The sequence below is a fragment of the Mobula hypostoma genome, chromosome 11 (assembly GCF_963921235.1).
Source record: "Mobula hypostoma chromosome 11, sMobHyp1.1, whole genome shotgun sequence".
Lineage (NCBI taxonomy): Eukaryota > Metazoa > Chordata > Chondrichthyes > Myliobatiformes > Myliobatidae > Mobula > Mobula hypostoma.
In genome coordinates this window covers 13,354,923-13,374,032 of record NC_086107.1, presented here as the reverse complement: position 1 = coordinate 13,374,032, position 19,110 = coordinate 13,354,923, and the positions used below count along the sequence as shown (strand labels likewise).

The 19,110-nt window shown below is 42.2% G+C and overlaps 1 protein-coding gene across 3 annotated transcripts in view; it reads left to right on the top strand.

Moving 5' to 3' along the window:
• LOC134353593 (src substrate protein p85-like) overlaps positions 1-19,110 on the top strand; it is a 92,770-nt gene that overhangs the window by 26,624 nt on the left and 47,036 nt on the right. For all 3 annotated transcript variants that reach the window (XM_063061690.1, XM_063061689.1, XM_063061688.1), the window contains exons 4-5: positions 7,322-7,451; positions 18,469-18,579. In XM_063061690.1, coding sequence (XP_062917760.1) covers positions 7,322-7,451; positions 18,469-18,579 — 241 coding nt within the window. The remainder of the gene's footprint in view (positions 1-7,321; positions 7,452-18,468; positions 18,580-19,110) is intronic.

Genomic DNA, 19,110 nt, shown 5'->3' with positions numbered 1-19,110 from the left:
TCTGATAAACCACTCAAAACGTGTTGAAAAGCTGCTTGGGCAGGTCTTCGTGAAGATTCTGGCTTTTATTGTAATGAGACACAGTTAGCATAGTGGTTAGCACAACGTTTTAGAGTACCCGTGACCCAGCTTCAATTCTGCTGCTGCCTGCAAGGAGTTTGTACGTTCTTCCTGCGACCGTATGGGTTTCTTTTGGGTGTTCCAGTTTTCTCCTACGCTCCAAATGTACCAGTGGATTGGTTGTAAATTGTCCCGTGATTAGGCTTTGATTAAATTTGGGGGATTGCTGGACGGCGTGGCTCGAAGGCCCTATTCCGTGCTGTATCGCAATAAAATAAACTTAAAAATAAAAACATAAATATATAAAGAAAGTATGGAGAAGAGCAAAGTATGTTGGTCAGTAAACAGACTTTGGCCTTAACTTCAGTCCTGGACGGTTCAGTAGAATCAGCAGCCAGAGGCAAGCTTTGAATGCTGCTGTCTTCCGTACACACCTGTCTTGCCCAGTGGTTTGGCCTGCTGTTCTGTACTGTGTCACTCCACCCAGCTACCAACATTGTGTCTCCCTCCTTTCCACCCCCCCCGGGTCACAGACCCAGTCTGCCAGTGCCAAATGTGTGGACTCTCATTTACAATGCGGCTCGATGGCAGGAAGTATTCAGTGATTAGCTGCTTCCTGGATGAATTGTTGCGTATCGAGCAGGAAGCAGAGACTGGGCCTTCAGTGGAGATGGAATCTGTGGAGGGAAATGGAGAGTCAACGCTTCAGTTCAAGGCCCTTCATCTGGACTGGTGCACTTGTGTGCTGCTTATCGAAGGTTGGATGTGCCGACAGAGGAGATCGTCCAGAGGGGGTTCATGAGTATGATCCCAGGAATGAAAGGGTTAATGTATAAGGAGCATCTGATGGTTCTGGGCTTGTACTCACTGGAGTTCAGAAGAACGAGGAAGGAATCTCATTGATATCAATAGAATATTGAAAAGCCTAGATAGTGGACATGGAGAGGATGTTTCCTATAGTGGACGAGTCTAGGACCAGTGGGCACAGCCTCAGAATAGAAGCACATCCATTTAGAACAGAAATTAGGAATTTCTTTAGCTGAAGGAATCTGGGGAATTTGTCACCCAATCAGCTATGGGGGCAAGTGATTGGATATGTTTGAAGCGGAGGTTGATAGGTTCTTGATTAGTAAGGGTGTCAAAGGTTACGGGCAGAAAGCAGGAGAATTGGGTTGAGAGGGAAAATGAGTTGGCCATAATGGAACAGACTCGATGGGCTGAATGGTCTAATTGTGCTCCTATGTCTTGATGGTCTAACACAACACAATAAATGGCCATGCTACTCAATGAAGTTGGTCTGGGCACTTAAAAGCTGTGGTTTGAATCAACATTATCTAGTGGTAACGGTACTATAAATTCTGGATCAAGAATATAAGGTGATGAGAGGCATTGATTATGTGGATAGTCAGAGGCTTTTTCCCAGGGCTGAAATGGCATCACAAGAGGGCACAGTGTTAAGGCGCTTGGAAGTAGGTACAGAGGAGATGTCAGGGGAAAGTTTTTTACGCAGAGAGTGGTGAGTACATGGAATGGGTTGCCGGTGACGGTGGTGGAGGTGGATACAATAGGGTCTTTTAAGAGACTCCTGGATAGGTACATGGAGCTTAAAAAAATAGAGGGCTATGGGTTGTCCTAGCTAATTTCTAAATTAAGTACATGTTCGGCACAGCATTGTAGGCCGAAGGGCCTGCATTGTGCTGTAGGTTTTCTGTGGATCACAAATCTGGCATTTATTATGTGAACAACACACACAAAAAACGCTGGTGAACGCAGCAGGCCAGGCAGCATCTATAGGAAGAGGTACAGTCGACGTTTCGGGCCGAGACCCTTCGTCAGGACTAACTGAAGGAAGAGCTAGTAAGAGATTTGAAAGTGGGAGGGGGAGGGGGAGGGGGAGATCCAAAATGATAGGAGAAGACAGGAGGGGGGAGGGATGGAGCCAAGAGCTGGAAAGTTGATTGGCAAAAGGGATATGAGAGGATCATGGGACAGGAGGCCCAGGGAGAAAGGAAAGGGGGTGGGGGGAAAGCCCAAAGGATGGGCAAGGAGTATAGTGAGAGGGACAGAGGGAGAAAAAGGAGAGAGAGAGAGAGAGAAAATAATAATAAATAAATAAATAACGGATGGGGTATGAGGGGAGGTGGGGCATTGATGGAAGTTAGAGAAGTCAATGTTCATGCTATCAGGTTGGAGGCTACCCAGATGGAATATAAAGTGTTGTTTCTCCAGTCTGAGTGTGGCTTCATCTTGACAGTAGAGGAGGCCGTGGATAGACATATCAGAATGGGAATGGGATGTGGAATTAAAATGTGTTGCCACTGGGAGATCCTGCTTTCTCTACAGTGAAACTATAAAGAGGAACCCAATGACAAAATGGAGATTTATACAGTGCAAAACAAACAAATCTAATATATAATTCATAACTAAGAAAAAAAGCACTCAAAAAAGAATTATGTAAAATTAATATCCACCCCAACCTCCCACTGAAAAAAGAAAAACCTAGGCCAACCACTTTACATATAGAAAAAAATCATAATCAGAACATTCAAAACATTCAACCCCAGAGAACTGTAGGAAAAAAATAATATAATGCTGACTACCAAAAGTATAATATAATTCATAACAAAGAAAGTATAACTTTCAAGAAAAAAAGCTGAAATTAAGAGATTGTAGCGTACTAAAAAAAAGGATAAACTTACCGTAAAGAAGCACTATGAAAATATTCAAGAAAAGGTCCCCACACCTTTTGAAACTTTATGTCCCAATTAAGAAGTGAGTAATTAATCTTTTCGAGGTCTAAACAGGCCATAATATCATTAAGCCATTAAGCATGAGTGGGTGGGGCAGCATCTTTCCACCCAAGAAGAACCAACCGTCTAGCCAAAAGAGAGGCAAAAGATAATGTTCAGCATTTAGTCATATTCAAGCGCATATTTACTTCACCCAAGGTGCCAAAAAGAGCAACCAGAGGGTTAGGTTCTAAATGACAGTTAAGAATATGAGATAGGGTTAAAAAAACTTCTCTCCAGAATTTCTCAAGACTAGGACAGGTCCAATACATATGAATAAGGGAAGCCTCAGCCCCTTTACACTTATCACAGACAGGACTAATGTCAGGATGAAACCGCGATAATTTAGTTTTAGGCATATGAGCCTTAAACTTAAACAACCTTAAACTGCAAAAGGCAGTGGTGAGCACATAAAGGGGTTGAGTTGACGGATTTAAGAATTAAATCCCAAACCGCATCGGATAAGGAGATAATTAGATCTTGCTCCCAGGCAGTTCTGATTTTATCGAAAGGGGCACTCCTCAAAATCACTAACTTATCCCGAATGGCCGATATTAAACCTTTACCCAATGGGTTAGTACAAAGAAACAAGTCCAGAACATTTCTCTCAGGCATCTCAAGAAAGATTGATATCAAAGGGTTAATGAAATGTCGAATTTGAAGATCTCTAAAGAAATGAATACTAGGTAGATTAAACTTTACAGACAGTTGTTGAAAAGTTGCAAAATGATTATCTATGAAAAGATCCTCAAAGCGCCGAATAACCTTTCTATGCCAATCGTGAATTGTTGAATTCCGCATAGAAGGTAGGAAAAGCTGATTGTGTAAAATAGGGCTAGAGAGAGAAAAACCATGAAGACCATTACATTTTCTGAACTGAGCCCATATTAAGTATGTCTGATAAGAGAATTAACAATAAGTCTAGGTAAATGACAAGGAAGTGCGGAACTGAGAAGTGCAGGAATTGAAAGATCCTTAGTAGAATTCAACTCCGTTGCCACTCATTTTGGGCAGTCAGACATTGTGGAAGAAAGACCAAAAAATAAGACAATGAATTATTGGTTGCCCAGTAATATAAATGAAAATTAGGCAAGACCATACCACCTTCCTTTTCAGATTTTTGAAGATGAGCTTTATTAAGGGTGTTACCCCTGCCATAGATAAGATGAAATAATAGAATCTAACCCATCGAAAAAAGCTTTAGAAATAAAAATTGGTAGAGACTGAAATAAATACAAAAATTTTGGAAGGATATACATTTTAATAACATTAATACGACCTACAAGAGACATAGACAAGGGTGACCACTGTGTCAAACTCTGTTTTGTCGAGTTTAGGAGATTGGTAAAATTTTCTCGAAAAAGACTCTTAAAGTTCCTTGTTACTGTAATGCCGAGATAAATGAATTGATTATTAACTACTTTAAAAGGGAGGTCCTGAAATACTAAAGATTGTGCTTCTCTATTGATTGGAAAGAGTTCACTCTTAATGTGAATTAAGCTTATAATCAGAGAGTTGACTAAATTTATTAAGAAGTGAAAACATTGAGGGTAAGGAGATGGTTGGGTTTGATATAAAAAATAAAAGATCATCAGCATAAAGGGAAACTTTGTGCTCAACACCTCCCCTCCAAATCCCCATCACTTCAGCACAACTACGAAACACAATGGCAAGTGGCTCTATAGCCAAATCGAGGAGTAAGGGACTTACAGGGCAACCTTGATGAGTGCCATGTTTAAGGCTGAAAGACTGGGACAGCTGAGAATTGGTTAAAACAGAAGCGGTGGGACATGGATATAGCAATTTAATCCATGTAATAAAACTTTGTCCAAAATCAAATTTTTCTAAAACCACAAAAAGGTAATTCCACTCGACATGATCAAACGCTTTCTCCGCATCAAGAGAAATAAGAGGGTATAATGTTTTCTAATCTACGAGCCAAAACTTTAGCCAAAATTTTAACATCGACATTTAATAAAGAAATCGGCCTATATGAAGAATACTGTGTTAGATCTTTACCTTTTTTGGCTAAAAGAATGATATATGCCTCGTTGAATGATGCAGGCAATTTACCGCGATAAAGCTAAAAATAGTTGAGACGAAAGCAGAGAAGAAAATGATTTATAGAATTCTGCTAAAAAGCCATCAGATCTGGGAGATTTACCCGACTGTAATGCAGAGATGGCAGATGATATTTCCGCTAATGACAATGGTTCATTGAGTTTTGCTTTAAAGTCAGGGGAAAGCGAAGGAATATTTAAACTATTTAAAAAAAATGTTCAACTGGGATATTCTCATTTAAAGATTCAGAAGTATAAAGTCGATAATAGTAGCTCTTGAATCTGACATTGATATCAGAATGATTCGAAGTAATGTTCCCATTTCCCATTCGAATTCTATAATTTGTTGTTTGGCTTTAGAGCGTTTTAATTGGTTAACCAAAAACTTACCGGACTTATCCCTATGAATATAAAATCGGCTGTTACTTTCAAGAAGTTGGCGTTCAACCAGCCGAGTGGCGATAAGGTCAAACTTGGTTTGAAGTTCTACTCTCTTCTTATACAATTCAGGATTTTTAGTCTGGGCATATAATTGGTCTATTGCTTTAATTTAACCAATCAAATCTGAACGCCCTAAGCAGGTCTTTCTTTTCAAATTCAGTGTATGAAATTATTTGACCCCTCAGATATGCTTTCATGGCATCCCAGACAACCTGGGATGAGATTTCAGATGACATGTTAGTACTTAGAAAAAAAGTTATCTGGCCCTTCGTAAATTTTACAAAGTCATTATGCGACAACAGGGTTGGATTAAAATGCCAATGTTTATTCATTTGAGGAGAACGAGAAAAATTTATGGACAGGGTGACTGGAGCATGATCTGAAATCGCTATACTCTGATAGTCGCAAGAGCGAACAGATGGAAGAAGGAGATGTTATTAACTTCAAACTTTCTGCATAATCACTCAGAGTGGAACTGCACGTGCACGTAATGAGAGCTGTATAACTCACCTCCTTCTATCTTGGGCCAGAAACTTATCAATCACCCCCTGCTGTGGACCACTTCTACAAAGAAGGATCCGTATGCTCCACGACCACTGGACTATGTGTGTACGTGTAGGAGGGGACTATGTTGAAAAATAAATGTGCTAGGTTTTCTAAAATTGACTCCTACCATAGGACACGAACTTATCAATCACCCCTCGTAGATTCTCTTACGTGTGCCCATCAATACCTCCCCGGTTCTCCCACCGGCCACCTACACCGGGGGGGGGGGGGGTATCTTACAGAGGCTAATTAACCAGGCAGTCTTCGGGAGTGGGGAGTAAACTGGCTAGCAGGGAGATGATGTGAGCTCTGGACAGGCAGAAATGGGAGTAGGATTGGAATCTGGGTTTCTGGAAGTGTGAGACAACTACAGTACCCTATTAGTGCAGAGTTTCATCACTGCATCCTGAGACTGCACTCAGCCTGTCGAGACAGCTTCTCAGCGTCCCCTGGATCAATTTCTCTCAAGACTTGGATATCAGAATCACATTTATTACCACTGAATGTTGTGAAACTTGTTCTTTTGCAGCAGCAGTGGAGTGCAATACATAAAATGTACCATACAGTATAATAAATTTATATTAAAATATTAAGTAAGTAGTGCAAAAGGGAGAGGAAAGAGTACTGAGGTAGTGTCAATGAGTTCATTGTCCATTCAGAAATCTGACAGTGGAGGGGAAAAAGCTTTTACTAAAACATTGAGTGTGTGTCTTCAGGTTCCTGTACCTTGTCCATGGTGGTAGAAAAGTAGAGGGCTATTTGGTAGGGAAATTCTAGGCAGTTTCTGGAGTAGGTTACATGGTCGGCACAACATTGTGGGCCAAAGGGCCGGTAATGTACTGTAGATTTCTATATTTCTACATGATGAATGCTGTCTTTTTCAAGCATCTCCTTTCGAAGGTGTCCTTGATAATGGGGAAGCTAGAGGCCCATGATAAGTTCACAACCCTCTGCAGTTATTTCCTATCCTGTGCAGTGGCCTCTCAACACCAGAGAGTGATGTAGCCAATCAGAATGTACATCCTCTGTACATCTGTAGAAACTTGTTAGTCTTTGATGACATAGCGAATCTCCTCAGACTCCGAATGAAATATAGTCATTGTCGCTCCCTCTTTGTAATGACATCAATATTTGTTTCAATTGTTTCAAGGAATATTCTGCAAGAAGAAACAAAAAAAAATCATTTGACCAAGAAAGAATAGAAAAGAAATGCAGGTTGGGTCACTTTGTGGAAATATACAAAGAGATGCCTCCCTTTCTTGGTCTCTGTTAGATTAAGAAATGCAAATACACCTGGATTTCGGACTAATTTGGGTAATACAAATGCATCCAGATATCAGACTAATTTCAAGTTGAAGTTACTGGAAGGTTGTCCTTCGTACAGTGGGACATGACTTTTAATATTCTCTGTCTCACCCTATTCAGCTTGCACGAACTGAGGGAAAATGTCTCTCAAGAGCATAAATCGCTCAAACAGAAAGAGCTAGCGGATGGGCCTAATGCCTCACATGGATACGGAGGGAAATTTGGGGTCCAAGACGATCGTATGGATAAGGTAAGGAGTGTGGACTTCTGAACAAATTGGAAAAAGCAGATGGCTGTAAGGAAAAAAAAAGTTTGAAATAAAGACAGAAAAAGCTGAGGCAACATGCACAAGGTACTGGAAACACTTAGCAGGTCAGGCAGCATCTATGGAGGAGAATAGCGATCGACATTTTGCGCTGACATTTGTGTTCATCGATCGGCTTGAAACTTCAACTGTTTATTCCCCTCCATAGATGCTGCCTGACCTGCTGAGTTCCTCCAGTAGTTTGTGTGCATTGCTCAAGATATTCAGCATCCGCAGAATCTCTTTTCGGTCCTGAAATATTTGACCACTGCCCTCCTGGTTCCGAACCTTCCAAGTGGTCTTGGGCCTCATGCCTCTTCAAGGAAGCACGGGGTCAATGCTCCTTTTGTTCAACCAATGTTTACTGTGAAATAAATGGTGTTTTTTCCTTTCTGTTGGTGGGAGCTTGATGTTGGCTAATTTTCTGCTGTTTCTTTTCTGTCACATCGCAATTATAATTAGAATGCCTGGATTGAGTTGTAAAGCATTTTGTAGCATTCTGAAAGGAATATGGAAAGCATTAAATGCAAACCTCTTTCCTGAAAGGGAGCAGCAAGTCTGCTTGTTATAAAGAAAGTGGATTACGTGTTGAGCAGTAACTCTTTGTCTTTTCTTTAGCAGGGTAGGTACTCTTGTTTTCACTTTCTTTTTTAGTATCTACAGTTGCCTCTCTCCAGCAAAACTTCCTGAAGTAATTTTAAACAGTTTGCTCTGTTTTGGAAAGCAAAAAATTCATGCCACTTTAAATTTCTTCCCTCCCCCCCCCCAGGCAGTTAATCTGATCAACCATTCTAGTTAGCCCAACCCCACCCCACTCTATTAACTCAGTCACTGCACTGTAAACACTTTAAACCACTTTTTATAATGTTTACATTCTAAATACATGCTGGAATTATGTGTTTATTCACATTTTATTCCAAATTTGTCTTTCTAACTTTGCATAAGTGTTGAACATTTTTGTTGCATGTAGCACAGCAAATGCCTAATACATCTAAATCGTGCATAAAGTTTACTTGATCAAAAGTAACACACACAAATGCTGGAGGAAGTCAGAAGGTGAGGCAGTCTCTATGGATGAGAGAAAAAAAAAGCCAAAATTTTGGGCCAAGACGCTTCATCAGGTCTTGGCATCTCAGCAATATTTCCAACATCCGCAGAAAATCTTTGTGATTATATCCTTAATTGAAAGAGTGTGAGTGATTAAATGCCCTCCTCACCCAGGACAATACCCTCTTCTCATTGCTACCCTCAAGGCGCAGGTACAGGAGACTGAAGGCACACACTGAACGATTCAGGAATAGCTTCATCCCCTCTGCCTTCGGATTTCTGCTTGGTCTTTTGCACTACTTGTTTGTTATTTATGTGTCTTATTGTAACATATAGTAATTCTTTAATGTATTGCACTGTACTGCTGCAAAACAACACATTTCAGACAGACGTCATTGATAATAAATCTGAAAGCAAGGGGTCCTTCCTGAACCTTTATGAACCACTGGAGTGATATCAACCAGAGTGGTGTTCAGTTCTTGTAGTCGGAAAGATGGGAAGGTATTTTAAAAGCACTTGAAAAGATTTATGAGAATAGTTACTGGGTGAAGGACTACAATCAGAAGGTTATAAAGGCTAAGATTGTGTTCAGAAGCTGAAAAGAAAGGTGATGGAAGTACAGGCAATCCCCAACTTTTGTTGTCCCATAAATCAGAAAAGGCCACTTTCTATACCTCCCCATTTCACGTTGCTCAACATCAGCTGCTTATAATCGTTTCCATTCAATGTTTTATATTCACCCTAATAATGGCCCATCATTAGCTGGGTCAACCAGGGATGTTGTATCCTGGCGATCGCAAGTACGTAAACCAGGGCAGTAGGGTATGGACTGCAAACTGCTGCCCGTGCAACAGCCCCTCTCGCTCCACACCGCTGCTGAACTCAAAGGAATGGCAGAAGTCGATACAGTTTGGCACCAGTGTTGAACTCAAAATAGGACTGCATTAGGGACTCCAGCTCTGGATTTTTCCTTGGGGTTTATTCCTGAAGCCTTCCCCATGAGTGGGTATAGCTTCAAGGCTGTGGAAATTTGAGATCAGAGTTTTCCTTCTCGGTGAGCTGCCAACCACAGCTGATGAGCCCCGTCTGCCCAGAGCAACTGGTTTTAAGGTGCCAGTAACCAGCCTTTGCTCTTTCTCCTGTCAATAGAAATGATTCCGCTGGGCTTAGTAACTAAGCCACATGTAAACAGCTGGACTTGGTTGTCAGGGACTATTCGGGCTGCATGCCATTGGGAATATTTAGTAGGTAGTGAGAGCTTATCCCCACTACCCCACCCCTGGCTATAACAACCTTATGGAAACATTCACCCTCCTACCCATAATTACATTAATGGAACATGCACTCAATGGCCACTTTATTAGGTACACCTGCACATCTGCTTCTTAATGCAAATATCTAATCAGCCCATCATGTGGCAGCAATTCAATGCATAAAAGCATGCAGACCAAACATCAGAGTGGGAAAGAAATGTGATCTAAGTGACTTTGACCATGGAATGATTGTTGGTGCCAGATGGGGTGGTTTCAGTACCTCAGAAACTGCTGATCAATTTTCATGCACAAGGGTTCCCATCCTGAGGTTCACAGACCCCCTCAGTTAATACTACGTGTCTATGGCATGAAAAAGTTTGGGAACCCCTGCTGTCCCCTTTACAGAATGGTGGGAAAAAGAAAAATGTCCATTGAGCTGTAGTTCTGTGGGGGGAAAACACCTTATTAATGAGAGAAGTCAGAGGAGAATGGCCAGACTGGTTCAACGTGACAGTAACTCAAATAACCCTGTGTAACATCAGTGGTGTGTAGAAGAGCTTCTCTGAATGCACACCATGTTGAACTTTGAATTGGATGGGCTACAGCAGCGGATGATCACTTGTATCCAATAAAGTGGCCACAATGTCTACTGTATCCATTTATTAATCCCACAGAACATTTTAGTTTTATGCTCACAACATGCTGGAGTAACTCAGAAGGTCAAGCAGCATCTGTGGAGAGGAATAAACAGTCAACATTCCGGGCCAAGACCCTTCACTCTGACATGCTTCAACTCCATTTTATCCCACTTGTTTAGTCCTTTCTCACCCACATTTGTGACACTTCACATACTCTTAATCTCTTCAAACACTTTCAGTTCCCTGGCCCTGATTGCCTCATTTCCATCACGAAGGGCCACTTCCTGTGCTACACTATCTGATGCTCCAAGGTTCTTGAAGAAGTGGTGCTGGCGGACATTAATCGGGGAAATGTCAAGAGCTGAGTTCAAGTTCAAGATTATTGTCATTCAACCATATATGTGCACACCACCAAATGAAATAATGTTCCTCCGGACCAAGGTGTACAACACAGTACATATCACTCACACCACAGCACATAAAGTAATATTACCACAAATAAATTAACAAATAATAAAGTCTACCCCAGAAGATTGACATTTAATATAAGATGCATTTAGGTCACAAGTTAAAATTGCTGGCGCTTCGTATCTGATGAGAGTTGGGTGGTGGCAGGAGTTCAGTAGTTTCATGCCCTGGGAGAAGAAGCTGTTTTCCCATCCTTACAGTCCTTGTCCTAATGCTAAGGTACCTCTTGCCTGATGGTAGTTATAATAAGCAATATTAAAAAAAATGTAATGCAAAAAGGAAGCAAAATAGCGAGGAACACACACAAAATGCTGGAGGAACTCAGCAGGTCAGGAGCCTTTATGGACACGAATGTTTCAGTCTGAGATGAGGTTACGTTCATGGGCCGTTCAGAAAGCTTACTGCAGAGAAGAAGTTGTTCCTAGAACATTGAGAGTGAGTTTTCAGACTCCTATACCTCCTCCCTGATGGTAGTTGTGAGAAGAGGGCATGTCCTAGGTGGTGAGGGTCCTTGACAGTGATGCTGCCTTCTTGAGGCATGGCTTCTTCAAGAAGTCCCTGATGGATCAAAGAGATTGTGGGACGGATGGGAGTGGCCATGACAATGCTGAAGGCTTAGCGTACACAGTGATCCTGATAAGTATCTCAGCTGGGTGGAAGAGAGACCTGGTGGTTCTCTCAGCAGACCTTTGTAGGGTCCTGCAGTCAGATGCCTTGCAATTCCTGTACCGGCAGCAGCTCAGAAGACTCAATGGTGCTCCTGTAAAATTTGGTTAGATTGAGAGGTGGGGGGGGGCCCCCCCTCACATTAGTCTCCACGGAAAGTGGAACTGCTGCTCTGCTTTCTTGAGGTATATTCTTGGGTTAAGTTCAGCCATTTAAGAAGAGAAATATCTTGAAGTGTGATTGTAATTCTTTGGAATTCTCTTTTTGGAGGCTTTGTGGTTTCAATCACTGAGTTTATTTGAGGCAGGGGAGTTTGCTTTTTGGGTCTGAAGGGGGTCTGTGACAATGGGTGTCACCTGGGGAACGGGTGATGGAGAATGGGTGAAATAGGGCATCTTCTATTGTATTGAATACTATACTTGCATCTTTTAAAAGATGCTTGGACAGGTACAGGGAACAGTTTAGTGCAGGGGTTCCCAACCTTTTTAATGCCAGTGAGCTATACCGTTAAGCAAGGTGCCCCTGGACCCAGGTTAGGAATCCCTGGTTTAGAGGGTTATGAACCGAATGCTGGCAAATGGGACGAGCTTACATGAGCAATTTGATGATCATGAACCAGTCAGGTCAAAGGACCTGTTTCCATGTTATAGGTCTCTAGGGATCATATTGAGGCAACATCTGTGTCTACGTTGTACTTAGATGAACTTCTTGTTCCCAGCTCAAAATCTGATATCAAGTGTGATGCAACTGAAAACAGGAAATTCTGGCAAAGCTACTTCTGTGGAGACAGCAACAAAGTTAACATTTTGGGTCAAAGACATTTAACAGGAAGGTCAATGTTTAAAAAAAGTAAAGATGTTAAACTGCAGCAAAATAGTTATACAGAAGTGAAGCTCTGAAGCAATGTAGGCTAAGCCATTTGCTGTATGAGAAACTAAATTAAGTTGTAACTCCTTGTGAATGTGAAATATGTTTTCCAGCTAATCTCTCACCTTTCTGTCTTGCTTTTGTGGAGAGGTGTTCTGGACTTCCTGGTGACTTCCCATAGGAGCATCTTCTCACTCCCACTGACTTGCTGGGTTGCTGGGATTTTGAACGTGAGTGGGGTAGAGGTAATGATCTAAAATTAGCAGCTACAAATAAGAGTATCTGTAATAAATCTTGTGTAGGAATTTAGACAAAACTTCGCTATGAACATAGTTCTACTTCAAAGAATAATTGTGGCAAACATTGATGTAGTTGAGGGGAAGTTAAAGAAATCTGGAGGAGGAAGAGATGGAGAGAAACAATGGTGGGTTTTGATGGAGAGAATAGGAAGAGCATAAGTGCTAGCATGGATCCATTGGGCTGAACGGCCGTTATCTGTGTGGGTGTCTCTGCAGAATAGAACAGTACAGCACAGGAACAGACCCTCTGAACCACAATGTCCAAACGTACTGAAGAGAGAGAGGCTGGGAGAGCTCCTACAGCTTTTTTGGGACCAGTTAAATGTGTGATCACAGGAACGGCGTCTGCTGTAGAATGACCTATCTGTGAAAGAGCTTTAAACTGATTCTGCGTGTACTTTTAATGTATATTTTAAGTTTCATTAGGTAAATGAAACTTTGTGTATCATACTCGCTGTTACTAATCCAGACTGCAAAGTTGCAGCAAACTTTCTAATCTTTTAGTACTTTGTTTTCTTTTTGAGGGGTGATCTAGTAGAGGTTTATAAGATTATAAGAGGCATAGATAGAGTGGACAGACAATATTTTTTCCCAAGGGTTTAACTGTCTTAATACCAGAGGGCATGCATTTAAGGTGAGAGGGGGCAATTTCAAAGGAGAGATGAGGGGCAATTTTTTTACACGGGGTGGTGTGGGCCTGGAACGTGCTGTGTGGGGTGGTAGAGACAGATACACTAGAGACTTTTAGAAGATCCTTAGATAAGCACATGGAGGGAGGGAAATATAAGGATATAGACATTCTGGAGGCAGAAGCGATTAGTTTTGTAGGCCAAAGGGCCTGTTCCAGTTCTGTGTTCTATTTTAACAGTTCATTGTCTCATTTCATCAAAGTAAACGGGAACTTTGAAGCCAGCATTAACGCAGTTCTTATCCTGCAATTGACAAAGAACAGTTTGACATTGATCAGAATCAGAATCGGGTTTAATATCACTGACAGATGTCTTGAAATTTTTTGTTTTGCAGCTGCGGTACAGTGCAGTACATAATTTTAAAAAATATATAAATTACAAAAAGAAATGTGACTGTATTAAATAAGTAGTGCAAAAAACTAGTGAGGTAGCCTACAGGGGTTCATTGTCCGTTCAGAAATCTGATGGCGGAGGTGAAGAAGCTATTCCTAAAATGTTGAGTGTTTGTCTTCAAGTGTTTGTGCCTCCTTCCTGATGGTGGCAATGAGAAGAGGGCATGTCTTGGTTGATGGGGGCCCTTAATGATGTTTGCCACCTTTTTGAGGCGTCACCTTTTAAAGATGTTCTTGATGCTGAGGAAGCTAGTACCTGTGCTGGAGCTGGCTGTGTTTGCAACTTTCTGCAGCCTTTTCTGATCCTGGTCAGTGGCCCCTCCACACCAGACGGTGATGCAACCTGTTCGAATGCTGTCCAAGGTACATCTGTAGAAATTTGCTAGCGTGTTTGGTGACATACCAAGTCTTCTCAAACTCCAAATGAAATATGGCCATCATCTTGTCTTCCTTGCAATTTGCATCAATATACCGGGCCCAGGATAGGTCTCCAGAGATGAATACGCCCAGGAGATCGAAACTGCTCACCTGCTGATCCCTCACTGTGGACTGTTGTGTGTTCCTTTAACGTCCTTCTGAAGTCCATAATCAGTTCTTTGGTCTTACTGACGTTGAATACAAGGTTGTTGCTGCGATACTCCACAACTACCTGATCTATCTTCTTGCTCTTGTACATCTCCTCATCATCATCTGAAATTCTGCCTACAGTAGTTGTGCCATTGAACACCTCCCTCTGCAACTGGATCCTAGACTTCCTGACTGGGAGACCTCAGTCAGTCCGGATCGGGAGCAGCATCTCCAACACCATCACACTGAGCACGGGGGCCCCCCAGGGCTGTGTGCTCAGTCCACTGCTGTTCACTCTGCTGACCCACGGCTGTGCTGCAACACACAGCTCGAAGCACATCATCAAGTTCGCCGATGACACGACCGTGGTGGGTCTCATCAGCAAGAACGATGAGTCAGCATACAGAGAGGAGGTGCAGCGGCTAACGGACTGGCGCAGAGCCAACAACCTGTCTCTGAATGTGAACAAAACAAAAGAGATGTTGACTTCAGGAGGACACGGAGCAACCACGCTCTGCTGAACATTGACGGCTCCTCCGTAGAGGTCATTAAGAGCACCAAATTTCTTGGTGTTCGTCTGGTGGAGAATCTCACCTGGTCCCTCAACACCAGCTCCATAGCCAAGAAAGCCCAGCAGCGTCTCTACTTTCTGCGAAGGCTGAGAAAAGTCCATCTCCCACCCCCCATCCTCACCACATTCTGCAGAGGTTGTATTGAGAGCATCCTGAGCAGCTGCATCACTGCCTGGTTCGGGAATTGCACCATCTCGGATCGCAAGACCCTGCAGTGGATAGTGAGGTCAGCTGAGAAGATCATCGGGGTCTCTCTTCCCGCTATCACAGACATTTACACCACACGCTGCACCCACAAAACTAACAGTATTGTGAAGGACCCCATGCACCCCTCATACAAACTCTTCTCCCTCCTGCCATCTGGCAAAAGGTACCGAAGTATTCGGGCTCTCATGACCAGACTGTGCAACAGTTTCTTCCCCCAAGCCATCAGACTCCTCAATGCTCAGAGTCTAGACTGACGTCTACATCAATTATTATTATATTGTAATTTGTCCTCTACTGTGCCTATTGTCTTGTTTATTAATTATTGTACTGCCCTGCACTGTTTTGTGCACTTTATGTAGTCCTGTGCAGGTCTGTAGTCTAATGCAGTTTTTATGTTGTTTTACATAGTCTAGTGTAGCCTTGTGCTGTCTCACATAGTCTAGTGTAGTTTTGTGTTGTTTCATGTAACACCAGGGTCCTGGAGGAACATTGTTTTGTTTTTACTGTGTACTGGACCAGCAGCTTATGGTCGAAATGACAATACACTTGACTTGACTTGACCTGACCATTGGCAAATTTATAGATGGTGTTTGATCTGTGCCTTGGCACACAGCCATGGGCGTAGAGTGAGTAGAGCAGCGGGCTAAGCACACATCCTTGAGGTGTGCCAGAGTTGATGAGATGTTATTTCCAATTCACACAATCCACGTGAGTGCAACTGGGTGATATTCATTGAGAATGACCAAAGGTGTGAACCCAGTGTAAAGTGAATCTGATGCCTCTAATTTCTTTTGACAGCTGCAACCATTGTTCTGAGCAGGAAATTTTTACACCGCCTGAAAACTGCGCTGCACTTTAAATGTTTTTTTTTGTAATATGCGTACTATGAATATTTAGAATGAATATTGAAGCTCACAGATGATTTTATTTAATATTTGAAAGGTATGATGAAATACAGTACAACAAAGAAAATCTTCCATGTTCTGTAAAGTTTTTCTAGTTGCGTCCAACTCCAGCTGAGCGGCAACAAGGGCAATGTGCGCGGGAGTATCTCAGTTACTGCGCTGCAATGCATTCACGCAGCTTAGAGGGAAACAGCGATCTGATGCTGGGATGTACTGAATTTAACTGTGTTGGCTTTGAATCTGTAAAGTTCGAAGTAAATTTATTATCGAAGTACATGTATGTCACTATATAGGACTCTGTGATTCATTTTCTTTTGTGCATACGAGTAAATCCATAATTGAATAATACCCATCACAGAATCAATGGGCGTTTGGATGCTACTCCACAAGCATAAACCAGAAGTAGCAGATATTCACATTGAAATGTGTGCACAGTTGTTCCTTGTGTTAATGACAGTGGATCACAAAATGCTTCCCATTGTATCTGTTCTGACATTGAATGTTCTCATTGTGGACTTGTTTGCATTTCTGATCCAGATAGTCAGAATCAGTTTAGGGTTTAATATCACTGGCATGTGTTGTGAAATTTGTTAACTTAGCAGCAGCAGTACAATACAATACATGATAATATAGAAAGAAAAAAATAAGTAAATGAATAACAGTAGGTATACATATGCATGTTGAATAGATTTTAAAAAGTGCAAGAACAGAAGTAATATACATATTAAAAAAATGAGGTAGTGTTCATGGGTTCAGTGATTTAGCAATCATATGGCAGAGGGGAAGAAGCTGTTTCTGATTTTTTTTGAAGGGCTTCACATTTCCCATGGCTTCATTAAGCTCCCGATTGTGTGTTTCTGCATATTAGGGGAAGCTGCAGTCACAGAATGACTGCAATAACACACACAAAATGCTGGAGAAACTCAATAGGTCAGGCAGCATCTAGAGAAGGAAGTGAATAGTTGGCATTTTAACCTGAGACTCTGAAAGTCTGAACTCCACTATTCCCAACTGGGTTATTACTTGTCAACTTATTCTCCCTCCCCCACCCCCCCACCGACCTTCTTATTCTGATTTCTGCCCCCTTTCTTACCAGTCCTGACGAAGGGTCTCAGCCTGAAACTGTTGGCTGTTCATTTCCCTCCAAGGATGCTGCCTGGCCTGCTGAGTTCCTGCACCATTTTATGTGTGTGTTCCTCAAGATTTCTAACATTGGAAATCTTTCCTGTGTCTCCAGAATGATAATAGTAACTCCTTTTTAGAAAGGTAGAAACTTGTAGCACGACCAGAGGCCATTCAACTCTTGCATCCATACTGACCTTAATCCTACAAGGAGCAATCCCAGTCCCCTGCTCTGTCTGTAACTCTTAAAATTGCAGCAGACCAGCTCCTTGCCCATTTGTGTTTTAAGTGCAATGAGGGTGTTTACCTCTATCAGCTGTTCAATGCATTTCCAGATCACTTAAAACCTCTGAAGGAATCATAAACTTTTTTTGAGTAAACTTTACCATCCTGTGTTATTTAAAATCCTTTCCCCCTAAAGTTTTTAGTCCAGAAGTTCTGAACTTTTTTTATGCCATGGACCAATGCCATTAAGAAAGGGGTGCATGGACCCAGGTTGAGAACCTCTGTTAGATCTTAAGACATAGGAGCAGAATTAATCAGCTCTGTCATTCCATTGTGGCTGATTTATTATCTCTCTCAACCCCATTCTCCTGCCTTTTCCCCATAACCTTTGATGCCGTTTAATAATCAAAACGCCTATCAACCTCCACTTTAAATATATCCAATGGTTTGGCCTTCACAGTTGTACGTGGCAATGAATTCCACAGATTCAGCACCCTCTAGCTAAAGAAATTCCTCCTCATCTCTGTTCTAAAGGGACATACTTGTATTCTAAGGCTGAGCCCTCTGGTCCGAGACTCCCGTGTTGTAGAAACATTCTCTCCATGTCCACTCTATCCAGGCCTTTCAATATTCGATAGGTTTCAATGAGATCCCAGCACCCCCCCCCCGCCCCCATCGTTCTAAACTCCAGCCAGTCCAGGCCCAGAGCCATCAAATGCTCTTCATGTGTTAACCTTTTTATTCCTGGGATCATTCTTGTGAGCCTCCTCTGGAACCTCTCAGTAAAGAGAAATAAAGCAAACGAATGTATCTTTCTTTCTTTTATTTACATCAATGAAGTCTTTTCCCGTGTGTGACTATTTTAACTGGACCACTTTTCTTCCCCTCCTGAATAGCTAATCCTCTACCAGAACACCATATAGTAAACGCTGGAGGAACTCAGCAAGTCAGACTATATCTATGGAGGGGAATAAACAGCCCTCAACTAGAAGTGCTTTGTGATATTAAAGCAGCCATTTTAATGTGAAAATCTCTTGTTTTTGCAGTCAGCCGTTGGACATGAGTACTTTGCGAAACTCTCCAAACACTGCTCTCAGACAGACTCTGTTAAAGGATTCGGTGGGAAGTTCGGTGTACAGAAGGACAGGGTAGATAAGGCAAGTACCACAGCTACCTGTGTGTAATCGATTGGACGTGGGTGTTAATGTACAGTCCCATTTGTGTCCTGGTTATCAAGATGGTCTGAACCACCCCATGCTTCAGAACTTGCATTCAATGTTATCCAACTTAACGGAAGGACTTGCCTGTGATCAAGTCAATCAATATCTTTGAAGGAGTTAAATACAGTATTGCGCATCAGAAGCTCGGATTCCTGAGACTTGCGGGTAGGGGTAGCATTAAACATCATCTGAATTTCTGTCCCCTGGGTTAGACTTGGGGTCCAACCTGTCCTCTTGGGTGGATGTAAGGTTTACAGTGGTAGTCCTCTGCATCAAGGCAAGGGTGTTCTCCTACTCTGCCTACAAAACTTATTCCACACACAAGCTCTATCCCACTGGGAGCTCCCAGGAAACCCAAGTCTTTGGGTTCTGGGGGCCGGGGGTGGGGTGCCAGTGGAGAGGGTGGGAACAACATGGTTGCAAAGCTAAAATTTAAATGAGATGATGGCAGGACACAACCAGGAATGG